The 12,746-nt window shown below is 35.6% G+C and overlaps 1 protein-coding gene and 1 pseudogene across 1 annotated transcript in view; one reads left to right on the top strand and one right to left on the bottom strand.

The window, feature by feature from the left end:
- Positions 1-6,332: 6,332 nt before the first annotated feature.
- LOC115218037 (arrestin domain-containing protein 17) overlaps positions 6,333-12,746 on the bottom strand; it is a 35,118-nt gene continuing 28,704 nt past the window's right edge. Inside the window, exons 5-7 of the mRNA XM_029787788.2 lie at positions 11,848-12,030; positions 9,439-9,655; positions 6,333-7,651 (exon numbers count right to left, since the gene is read on the bottom strand). Coding sequence (XP_029643648.1) covers positions 7,482-7,651; positions 9,439-9,655; positions 11,848-12,030 — 570 coding nt within the window. The 3' untranslated portion in view covers positions 6,333-7,481. The remainder of the gene's footprint in view (positions 7,652-9,438; positions 9,656-11,847; positions 12,031-12,746) is intronic.
- On the top strand, positions 8,870-8,969 carry LOC115218180 (annotated as a pseudogene).

Genomic DNA, 12,746 nt, shown 5'->3' with positions numbered 1-12,746 from the left:
ATTTTTATTCCTTTCTTTTCTCTCTCCCATCTATTCCCACTAACAAAACTCATTAATGTCTATCTTACTTTCTCGCTCTATATACGCATTTACAATATAAGTTATTCAAAACACTACCAAAATACCACCTGGATTTACCTGGGATTTTAACTAACGACCTGTACCTTCATGGAAGTACTGACCAATATCCATATCCTCTAGAAAAAGATGAGTTATGAACATTATTCTCCCGCCTATATTCTTCTAACTACTTTTACTCTTTATTCTTCTCTTTATCCTTCTATTTTCTTCCTTAAAAACTGTGAATTTTATTCCTTGTAAACTAAATTTTCCCTGTCTAAAATATTCATACAGTGTCTCTGATGATGGCATTCCCAGTGCGTGGACATGCTAACCTGCCACTTTGGGTTATGCTAGAAATGGCTAGCATACCCTAATTAAATTATTCTAAATAACTTGAGATACTTGGTCTGCCATCGTTTTTGATTTTACCTCTAATACAATATAATATAACATTATATATATATATATACATATATATAGTTAATCCAAAGATGAAAACACAAAGAGAAAACACAACAACACGAGGATGTGGAACAAGTATAGTGTTATTGGACACTGAGGAAAGGAAAGAAAGAAGGAGGATTTAATGGTTCAAGCAGAGCTCTTCATCAGAAATATAGGCAAAGGAAAAATCCAAGGAAAGGAAGATGAAGGAAAAAGATCGCCAACGATACACACGTGGTCACATTTATATATATATATATATATACACATATTCAAGAGGGTGCTGAAAAGTTTCTGGCTTTAATGGTATCATGAAATGCCTGGCTGAAGGCCCAACATTCCAAATTCTTTTACAGGGCTTAGGGAGGAATATATTGAATAAAATCATAATTAACTAATCCTCCTGTATTTTCTTTTACCCAAAGGCAGAAACTTTTCAGCACCCCCTAGTACATGGTTGAGTGGGTGGGTGGGTGGGTGGGTGGGTGGGTGGATGGATGGATGGATGATGGATGGATGGGTGAGTGTTTGGATGGATGGACAGACAGGTGCTTATATAGAGGGTAGTCTGATAGATGGCTGGACAGAAAGATGGACGGTCAGACAGACAGGCAGAGAAGTGAATGGATATATGGATGGATGGATAGATGGACAGATGGATGAATGGCTAGGAATACATATCTGTTTAGGTTGAGTCAACTTTCTTTAACATTGTGTTGCAATCCCAATTACAAAATTTAAAACAAAGAAGAATGGCTCTGACTTAGCCACAATCTCTTAAACTATAGATCTGAAAAGCATGTAAATATGAAGCATTTTTAAATGCATAAAACACTATGCACTAACAAGGGAATGTTTATAATGTTGGGGATCATGAAATATACGTCTGAAGATATGTGCATACACATATGTTATAAGTACTAAAATACATACAAACATACACCTATGTATCACATACATATATGCATGTCTAGACATATGTATACACATACTTGCATATGTGTGTGTGTGTTTATATCTTTATATATATATGTATACATACATAACATATATTATAAGTACTAATATACATACAAACATACACCTATGTATCACATACATATATGCATGTCTAGACATATTTATACATATACTTACATATGTGTGTGTTTATATATATGAATGAATATATGTATGTGTGTATATATAAATATCATCTCTCTCCAGATTTCAAGTAGAAATGTTAAACCGTTCAATGACATAAACTCCAACCCAGCAGAAATGAACAATTCCCTAGTTATTGAGAATAACAAAACATAACGAAAGAGCGAAAAAAAAAAGAAACGAAGATGCTTCAGTGCGTCCACCTGGGTATATGAAACACTTCTTATTCCAACTGATCTAAAAATTGGCAAACTACCATGTTGTCTACCCAAATGGAAAGAATTCATCACACACCATCTGCATTTGGTTGAGAATACCATTCAATTATTAACTGCTATGAAACATTCAATATGTCACAGCATTGAAATGAATAGGTTTTTAATAATTGATTTAACTTGATTTCCATTTTTTTCTTTTTTCTTTTCTTCTTTTTTTTTTTAATTATGTTGGAGCAGAGCAGAAGAAAACAAATCTTGCACAAGGAACTTGAAATTATTGCTTTTATATGGATTTGAAACAAGAACTTTGCAATCACTTAGATAAGAAGAGGGAGAAAAACACCATGCTTCAAAGAATATTTTAAAAAGAAATAAATATATTGTTTGTTTATATAAGCTAGTATGAGTTGAACAAGATCATGGGGGGGGGGGTCCATTTAAGTGAAACAGGAATCGAGGGGATCCACAGGGAAAACTGGTTGAGAACCATTGAACTAAACTGAACAGAGGAGTTTATACTATCTCTGTAAGAAAGAATCCATCTTGTTCTTTCTACATTATGTTACCAAATGTCTAAGGAAATGGTCATGGTGTTTTCACCTCCCCAAAAGTTTAAGTAACATGAGCAACTATGTCAACCTGTTAGACAATATACACTCTCTCATACACACCTTGTTTTATAATATTTAGCATATGATGATGATGATGGTGGTAGTAGTTTCTTACAGTCCAAGAAAGACGGTTCTGCAATTCCTTGCTGAACAATCTGTACAAATGATTTGTTTTATAGAGTTCAAATGTTTGCTCCCTCCATCAAATAACCATTGCTTGAACAAGTGTACTGTGTACCACACGTCAGATGTCAGAGCGATCAGAGAGCAACAAGAGATGAAGTGTTTTGCTCAAGAATACAATGCATCACCCAGTCCAGGAATTGAAACCACAGTCTTGCAATAGTCAGTGCAACACTCTAACCACTAGGCTGTGCATCCTCATATTCCTGTATAAAAGAAGGTAAAAAAATTAATCTCAAATTTTTATGAGTTATGAAATACAGAAGTTCATCATCATTTAACATCCGTTGTCCATGCTGGCATGGGTTGGAAAGTTTGATCAGGGCTGGTACATAGGGAGGCTGCACCAGACTCCAGTCTGATTTGGCATGGTTTTCTATGGCTGGATGCCCTTCCTAACACCATCTGCTCCGAGAGTGTAATGGGTGCTTTTATGAGCTACTGGCACGTGTGCCATTTGTATGACACCGTTGAACATTTAAAATTGTTTAGGACAGTAATTCTTCAATTTGAACATTAGCACCCCTTGTGAGCATTGTGGGATCACAAGAGGACACTATGGAGATGGGTGGAGAGCTTGGTGTTTAGAATATTCTGACTTTTGTTACAAATAAATAGTTTAAAACATGTAGAATATTTATAGTTTAAATGCATTTTCAAAAAAAGAAAAAAACTTTATTGGCATTAAAATATGAACAGGATATTTTGTTTGTTTTTTTGTGAGCAAAACATGACTGAGGATGCACCAAGGTTCAATATAATTTCGTTATTAAAGTCTTCACCATAAAAAATTAGCATCAGTGGACACTGGTTGACAAAAATATCTGGCAAAAAGCGCATGCTGGATGGAATTAAATGTCTGAGCAAAATAAATTTTCTGTTTAATCAAAATAATTAGATGTCTCTTCTTTTTTCATTTTTCTTGTTTTTGGAAAAAGATGAAATGGGATACTATTTTTTAAAAGCTAGTCTCAGCTAGAAAAAGTTTAAAACCATTGGTTTTTAGGCTGCATTTTAAAGGTCATGCATTCATTTCAAAAACTCTCTTAAATGGTAAGAAGTCATATTCTGACTTTAAAAAAATACAAATTACAATTATATATGAACAAAAATATCGATGAAGCAATGCAAAATTTCAATGTAAGAGAAAAGCTGGACAATGTCATATGAATTCTTTTGTCTGTTGATGTATGTGAAAAGTAAATATTTATTTTTCTGAAAATACCATTGGAAATAATAGGCACATCTTATAAGAAGTTTTATGACCACAGTCTGTGGAGGCACACATGTACAAATGTATGTATATGCATATATATGTGTCAAATTCTCTTAAAACATTCAACTTTATGAAACATATATAAGAGAAAATCCAGACACATATACCCATAATATACATACATACATATACACACACATATATATATCTAAATAATAAATGAGTGGAAACTGAACCAGTGAGTGTGTTAAATAGTAAGGCATTAAGACAATGTGACTCTCCCCAGACAATATATATATATACATATATATATATATATACACTGTAAAAACCCGTGTAAATTGTGCACCTGTGTAATTTATGCAGGTGATTTTCAGGATAAAATTTATTAAAAAAAGCTTCTACTCATGTAATATTCACACCCAAAAGTTTTCAGAATTGCCAATATGGCCAGGGGAGAAAGGTTTTCAATTTAGATGTATTTAGCATGATTTCACTTACTTATGATTAGATTTTATTAAATTTTCATTGAATAAAAATAATTTCTGTTTAACAGGTATCACATTGCAAAGCTATTAAATTACAAAGTGTTTCTGTTGTTTATAATAAACTTTATTTTACATTTCTTGCCCACAAGAGATTATGTCCACTCTTTAGCATACTGCTGTATGTCTTCTCAATTTATGATCACAGGAAAAGTTGTTGATAAGAATTATCAACAGAAACAAAGTTGATAAATACACACAGGTGCTGCAAATTAAGTTTAATTAACAATAAACATCAGCTTGGATGACACTTTACTCGATCGAAAGAGGAAGGTGACTGATGAAACTGATTATGTAAACAGAATTCTTTTCCACCTTGTCAGAACCTTTGATAACGGTGTATTTAAATTTTGATTCCTTTCACTCTTATAAAATGTCAAGAAAACTTTAAAATTTGTCATTACTATTATTGTCAGCATGAGCAGAACTTATGAATCATTTACTGTGAAGGAAAAATTAAATATGTTGAATATGAATTTGAATGTGAGCAAATGTTCGGAATTGGCGTAAACAGTACGACAAAATTAAAACTGTGCCTGGTAATAAACAGACAAAAATAAAATTATATAATCAAGATTATCCATATCATTACATTTTTTCAGTGAGGAATATCCATATCTTTATGGATGTCAATGGTGCTCCATTGCGATAAAAACTCCAAGCAATGTAAAATATGGCCCGGAATATGTTTACCAGTGTGAACATAAGACTTCAAAAAGTAGTTAACAATTTAATGGTTTTAGTAAAAGCAAGCATTATACCGTCCAGCATAAATAAAAGTCAAATTCATATTTAAGCCATTATTTTTTCTGTAAAAATATTTTCTGATATTAAATGAGTCAGCTTCTGGTATGAATGTTTATGTTTTGTACGTCCTCTTGCAACAAAAAAAAAAAAAATTCTAGAAACGATCTACTCATGTACCCTAAAGCCTTTTATTTTTGTGAAAAAATGTCTGTAAATTACATGTGCTTTTATGGTGTATATATATATATTGATAATAATAATAATAATATTACAACAAAAGAATGAAGGAGATCTCGATATTATGTAAATAGAGGAATTTATCTATAAATATATAATGTTTGCTTAATGTTTGCTGTACTGTTTAATTATATATATATATATTTTTTTTTTTTTTCCTGGCGATGGCTGATTTATGGGGTTACCCTGGGTTTTCCGTTCATAAAGGGTTTAAATTTACAGAGTATCTTCAGACCCCAAGACATTTCTCCTCCATATTTTAAAGAGGTCATAGGCCAATAGGTCTTGGGGTATGAAGATACACTATAAAGTTAAACTCTTTACGGACAGGAAACCCAGAGTAACCCCATAAATTGGCCTTCACCAGGAAAAAATATAGACTGCTCTACTTCTTAGTGTGTGCTTCTTCTCCAGATTTATCTTTTCCTAAAAATTATATATATATGTACATAAATATATACAAGCACACATAAACACATATTCATGTGTATATTTTATATACAGCTATATATAAACACAGTAAAATACTGAAAAAGCACTGAAGGTGAATATGTAGAGTATAAATATATTTTTTACAAAAATGACTTTGAAGTTTCATTGATTTCCAGAGTCCAATCACCTGAGAAGGCAGACAACCAGCAAAACTTTGAAGTAACTAGCCAAATTATTTCTTGTCATTCATATATTTACACACACACACACACACACACTACATAAATATATATATATGTAACATGAAGGAATATGGATTTGGAATCCAGGCAGATACCTTATTAGCATTCTAATATAATCCAGTTCTGGTTCACTACATCAAATGATAGGTAACATACAGAATTATATACGTGTTTGTGTGTACACACACACACACACACACATATATATATATATGTATGTATACATGTATATATATATATATATATATATATATATGTATATATCTTTTACTTGTTTCAGTCATTAGATTGTGGCCATGCTGGGGCACTGCCTTGATACAACATAGGTACACCACTGATTCTCCAGTATCCTTGTTTCCAAAGCCTTGGTGTATTAACCATTTTGTCTGACCAGCCATGGTCATATAATTATTCATCAACACACCTCTAATCAACTAATTATACACCTGCATCTAAAGTATCATCAACTGTTCTATGTTATCCTGGTTTGATATGGATTTCTGTTTGACATTACCCCTGACACTCTCAATCCTCTTACCTGTAGTAGCCACAGCAAATGGTAACTTTAAGCTAAATGAACAGAGGATCTCTCAAAACTTTGGTATTGCCACAAACAAGTACAATGTAAATAATGCAGGTAAACACACAGTACACAAAACACCACATGTGGTCATGCAGTGAACTAGATTATCAGCTATGGGAATTTCAAGTTCTCCTTTGTAGTTTATCAGGATTAAAGGAGGTGCCAGACCTTCAGTTGTGGGAAAATCAGTGGCGTACATCAACATAAAGTTTATTTTGGGCCTATAATTGCATTAGGCCAGAGCTTATCCCATTTCCTCAGGTGTTTAAGTGACTGGGAGTACGAGACTCTCCTAAAACTGGATGTCAGTCTGCCATGGACTTAATATCTAACCATGGCTGGAACTCATTTTTAGCTGGGTAGACTGGAGCAAAATAAAATGAAGTGCCTTGCTCAAGAAGACAATGCACCAATTGGTCTCGGAATCAATCCCACAATTTTATGATTGCAAGCCTAATATCCTAACCATTGAGTCACATACTACTACCACACACACACACACACGTTTTCATACAAATATACATATTCATATACACATGTATATTTATACATATATGAACAATGACACACACACGTATGCAGAAACAAAGACAATATTGCATGTTTATAAGAAATCAGACATTGACAAATACACACACACACATGCATGCACAAACACATGCATATGTGTACACACACACACACACACACACACACACATGTTAACATAGAGACACATCTACAAGTGAAATGGTAACAAAGCATTCAAATTGAATAAGAAATTGTCTTCATCAGGAAATATTCTTCTTTGGTAAGAATTCTAATGATACAGTTCCATTTATGCTTTGTCCGTTGGCTGTCCTGGCAATGGTGGTGCCGAGGGGAAATTATAGTAAGGATAAGCAGGAGCAAAGTTCAGTTCCCCATGTGTGTATTTGTCATCCCCTTCGTCTGAGATGTTCACTTTGCCAAAGACACATTCTTCATATGCTGGAGGAGCTGAAGGAACTGCAAAAGATTACAGAGATTAGATCATAGGTTAATGAATGGTATGTGCATGTGTGTGTGCATGTCCATGTGTGTGTGTGAGTGTGTGTGTGTGTCTGCATTTTCATATCACAGAAAAAAATCAACTGTCAAAAGAGGTCAGGTAACAATAGAACCTCTATGTAGTCATTCTATCCACTAGAAAGAGCTGCCAAATCTTCAATTCATACCCTACTATTTAAAATATTGTAAAGGTAAAGACGGATAGTCATGGCTGGAATGGTTTTTATCATAGATCAGCAAGAACATGTTTGGCCAGGAACTAAACAACAACAAATGAAAGGGGAGAAAAAAAAGAGTGAGGGTGCAATAAAATGAGAGAGAGTGAGGGAGGGAGATCAAGAGGGAGAGGTTTTGAAGCAACTGTTTCATTAGAACCTTCATTGGTCAATGCTGACCATACACCTGCATGTCTATGTGCAAGTCTGAGCAAGGTGCCTTTGAAAGAGACTGGCAGTTACCCATGTCTGCAAATTTCTCCTCTTCATGTCATTGATGCTTATCAAAGGCCAGGGATGTGGTCCAATATAAAATGGCATCAGCATCATCACAATCATTGCTGTCAAGAAACAAAGAACTGTTACAGACACCACAAGGTATTTGGTCCCAGTGAATTAAGTCCATCAATTCACTGTCCAAGATTGGCATTTTTTATTGACCCTGAAAGCCTAAAATCAGAAGTTGACCTCAGAATGATTTGAACTCACAGCACCAGTAATCATAAAAAATACTGAAAGGCACTCTAGCCAACAATCTAATGATTGCCATTTTGTTATTCTTTTAAACTTTTAGTCTTCAACCCAGCCATATCAGGCCCAAATATTCTATCTGCTTTTTGTTCAAACTTAGTAGATCCAGCCTCTTACACGTACCCTACAATGTCATTCTAAATAGTGACAATCACATCACTGAAATCTCAAAGCAACAAGATTAATGTAAGATTAATACAAAACAATGTGAATAAATAATAAGGATTACATTTGACAGAGTAATCAAAATGCTTAGGGGTTAAGCAGCTATGGCTTATAGAAACCCCCAAAAGAGACAAAGACACATCACAAAAACTCAGTCACAATTAGTGAATGGAAAAGAGAGACATTTTACCCGAGGAACAGAATTATAGAAAGAATTTGGTCAGATGGTTGTGTAACATGAAACTTAATAAATAAAAAAATAAAAGCTTTGGCAGTGCATTTACTAAAATTGGAACAATACAGAGAAGATTAGCGTGACCCTGTACAAAGATGATATGAATATCTGTCAAGTGCTTTATATTTGTTTTCTATTGATGCACGCATGGCTGTGGGATTAAGTAGTTAGCTTTCAAATCATGTGGTTTCAGGTTCAGTCCTTCTTTGCTGCACCTTGGGCAAATTTCTTCTAAAATGACTATAGGCTGTCCAATGCTTTGTAAGTGGGTATGCAAGTGAGAAACTGTGTGGAAGCTTTTCTTATATATATGTGTGTGTGTTGTAGGTATTTGCGCTTTTGTATCTGTGTTTATCCTCTCACCCACCACGTAACATGGTTTGTTTACACACCTGTAACTGAGCAGTTCAGCAAAATAGACCAACAGAGTAAGTACCAGGCTTAAAAAATTAAGTACTCAGTTGAGTGTGTTCCACCAAACCATTCAAAGCAGTGCCCTTGCATGGCTGTAGTGAAATGAGTGAAACAGGTGAAAGAGAAAAGATTATAACAGGTAAAAGGTGAAAGATAAAAGATTATAAAATGCAAAAAATACTTACTGGCACTGGCACCTTCAGGTGTGGCACTGGGTTCTGGATAAGAGGTGTTGGGTAAAAGAGACCCATACTGGGTTGGATATCCACCAGCATTATACTGGTTTGGAGCAGGCAGTCCAGCTGAAGGAGCAGGAGGCATGTAAGTTGCTAATGGAATGGTTCCAATAATTATTTCCATTGGTAGTTTTAAAGACATGGCCATCGATGCTGACACAGAAAACTTTGGTTTTAAAAATAAATAAAAAAAAGAATTAAAAAAAAAGATAAAAACTGAAGAAAAACAAAATTCTCAAATATTTGTTGCTGTTATTATTATTATTATTATAATTCTTATTATTATCATTATATATTATTATTATTAATTATTATTATTATTATTATTATTATAAATTATTATTATTATTATTATTATTATCCATCTATAGCTGGATGCCCTTCTTAACGCCAACCACTCCGTGAGTGTAGTGGGTGCTTTTTATGTGCCACCAGCACAGGTACCAGACGAGGCTGGCAAACGGCCACGATCGGATGGTGCTTTTTACGTGCCACCGGCACAGAGACCAGCCGAAGCTGGCAACAGCCACGGTCAGATGGTGCTTTTTACGTGCCACCGGCACGGAAGCCAGTCAGGGCGGCGCTGGCTACGGCCACGTTCGGATGGTTCTCTTATGTGCCACCGGCACTGGTATCACAGTTACAAATTCCACTGATGTTGTATTATTATGATTATTATTATTATTATTATTAAGGCAGTGAGCTGGCAGAATCGTTAGCATGTCTGGTAAAATGTTTAGCAGCACTTCATTTGTCTTTATATTCTGAGTTCAAATTCCACTGAGGTTGACTTGCCTTTCATCCTTTCAGGGCTGATAAAATAAGTACCAGTGGAACACTGGGGTCGAAATAATAAGCTTACTCCTTCTTCCCAAATTGCTGGCCTTGTGCCAAAATTTGAAATCATCTTTGTAATTATTAAAGTAGTGAACTGGCAAAATCATTAGCACACTGGGCAAAATGCTTTGCAGCTTTACATTCTAAGATTAAATATCACCAAAATTGACTTCACTTTTCATTCTATTGGGATTGATAAAACACATACCAGTTGACCATACTGGAGCACATACCCTTTCGTTTCTTGTTGAAGGGACAAGTTCTAGTGGTCAGAAGATCCAGCTATTTCAAGCATCCTCTCCAAAGGTCTTGGGATGTCATTGCTGAGATGATATCATGCTGGTGAGACCCATATTGGAGTATGGGATTCAAGCCTCTTCTCCTTATCTCCTCAAAGACATACAGCATCTCGAAAGAGTCCAGAAGGTGGCTACCCGCATGGTTCATGGTCTCAAAAATTTGTCCTACGAAGAAAGGCTGAGGACGCTCGACCTTTATTCTCTTGAAAAACGCCGCCGCCGTGGTGATCTCATTCTCGCCCACAACATCATAAGCGGAAAGTGTAACCTCTCGAAAGAGCTGTTCTTCACTCCTGCTCCAGAGCGTCGGCTGCGGGGTCATTCCGAAAAGCTCTAGCTGCGACGATTTCATCTCAATCGAAGGAGAGGAGCTTTCTCTGTCCGGGTTGCGGATCCGTGGAACAAGCTGCCAGACGAGATGGTGAAGATGCCGACGACCGCTTTGTTCAAAGCCTCCCTGGACCTCAAGTGGCCTGAACTCTTTACATGAACACCACCCTGTACTTAACTCCATGTCCCCCTACATGGCCTTGCTATTTGCTTTTGAGCCAAATTAACTAACTAACATATACCTGCAGATATTCCTGAATAATTCACCCTTGGAAACATCAGCGTTTTTGTCCATCATCCTTAAACAACCTTTATTCGGGGACCTTTTAAGCAAGATAGGATACTTTACCTGAAGAAAATACCAACTTGGCTCTACCTGAATGGTCATGCACTGGGTTATCATGATGGGTGGCAGCGAGCTGGCAGAAACGTTAGCACGCCAGGCGAAATGCGTAGCCGTATTTCGTCTGCTGTTACGTTCTGGGTTCAAATTCCGCCAAGGTCGACTTTGCCTTTCATCCTTTCGGGGTCGATAAATTAAGTATCAGTTATGCACTGGGGATCGATGTAATCGACTTAATCCGTTTGTCTGTCCTTGTTTGTCCTCTCTGTGTTTAGCCCCTTGTGGGTAGTAAAGAGATATATAGATATATATTAAGCTTTGTAAATTTGTACCCCAGCATCACTTTGATGGCAAGTGCAAAATAATTATTTTTTATACTGCAGGTACAAGGCCTGAAATTTTAGGGGAGAGGATTAATTGATAACATCACCCCCAGTATGACAATGATGGCGATGATGGCAGTGGTAGAGGTGATGATGATGGTGGCGACAATGACAATAACAAACTTGATGGTCATAAATATAACCAATAAATAATTGAAATACTTACCGTCAAAATATATTTTATGTCAATAATGTTACAGTATATCAGACTGGATGGTGGCAATGGTGGGATAAGAAGAGCAACTTGGTTCCAATAATCGCTTTCCCCAGGCCGAACACCTCCTTGCATTACAGATGTGATGTTTTTATGCAGAGTTTTTGTTTTAGTCGTTGCATGGAAAGAAGTAATCTGCAGAGGGTAAGAAAAATACAATATATTTTATAATTAATACTAGCAGGACCTACTCTTTTACTTGTTTCAGACATGTGACTGTGGCCATGCTGGAGCACCGCCTTTTAGTCATGCAAATCGACCCCAGGACTTATTCTTTGTAAGCCTAATACTTATTCTATCGGTCTATTTTGACGAACCACTAAGTTACGGGGATGTAAACACAGCAGCACCAGTTGTGAAGTGATGTTGGGGGACAAACACAGATATATACACACACATACATATACATATATATATATATATACATATATATATATATATATATATATATATATATATGAATATATATACACATACATATATATGACAGGCTTCTTTCAGTTTCCATCTACCAAATCCACTCACAAGGTTTTGGTTGATCTGTGACTATAGTAGAAGACACCTGCCCAAGGTGCCACCCGGTGGGATGAACCTGGAGCCATGTGGTTCGTAAACAAGCTACTTACCACACAGCCACTCCTACGCCTACTTACCACACAGCCCACAAAATTAATGGTAAACTTATTGGGTTATTTCTTAAAAAACTTTAACCAAAAAATCTGAAAGCGTAGCCTGTGTTGTGTCTGCGTCAAAAGATAGTCATTCATCTGCAAATCATTGAAAAGTGAAGGAAATTGGAATACAATGATTTAATGATTACTTAATGAACTTTATATACTTCATGCACAATT

The sequence above is a fragment of the Octopus sinensis genome, linkage group LG12, assembly GCF_006345805.1.
Source record: "Octopus sinensis linkage group LG12, ASM634580v1, whole genome shotgun sequence".
Classification (NCBI taxonomy): domain Eukaryota; kingdom Metazoa; phylum Mollusca; class Cephalopoda; order Octopoda; family Octopodidae; genus Octopus; species Octopus sinensis.
This window is presented reverse-complemented; position numbering and strand designations above follow the sequence as displayed.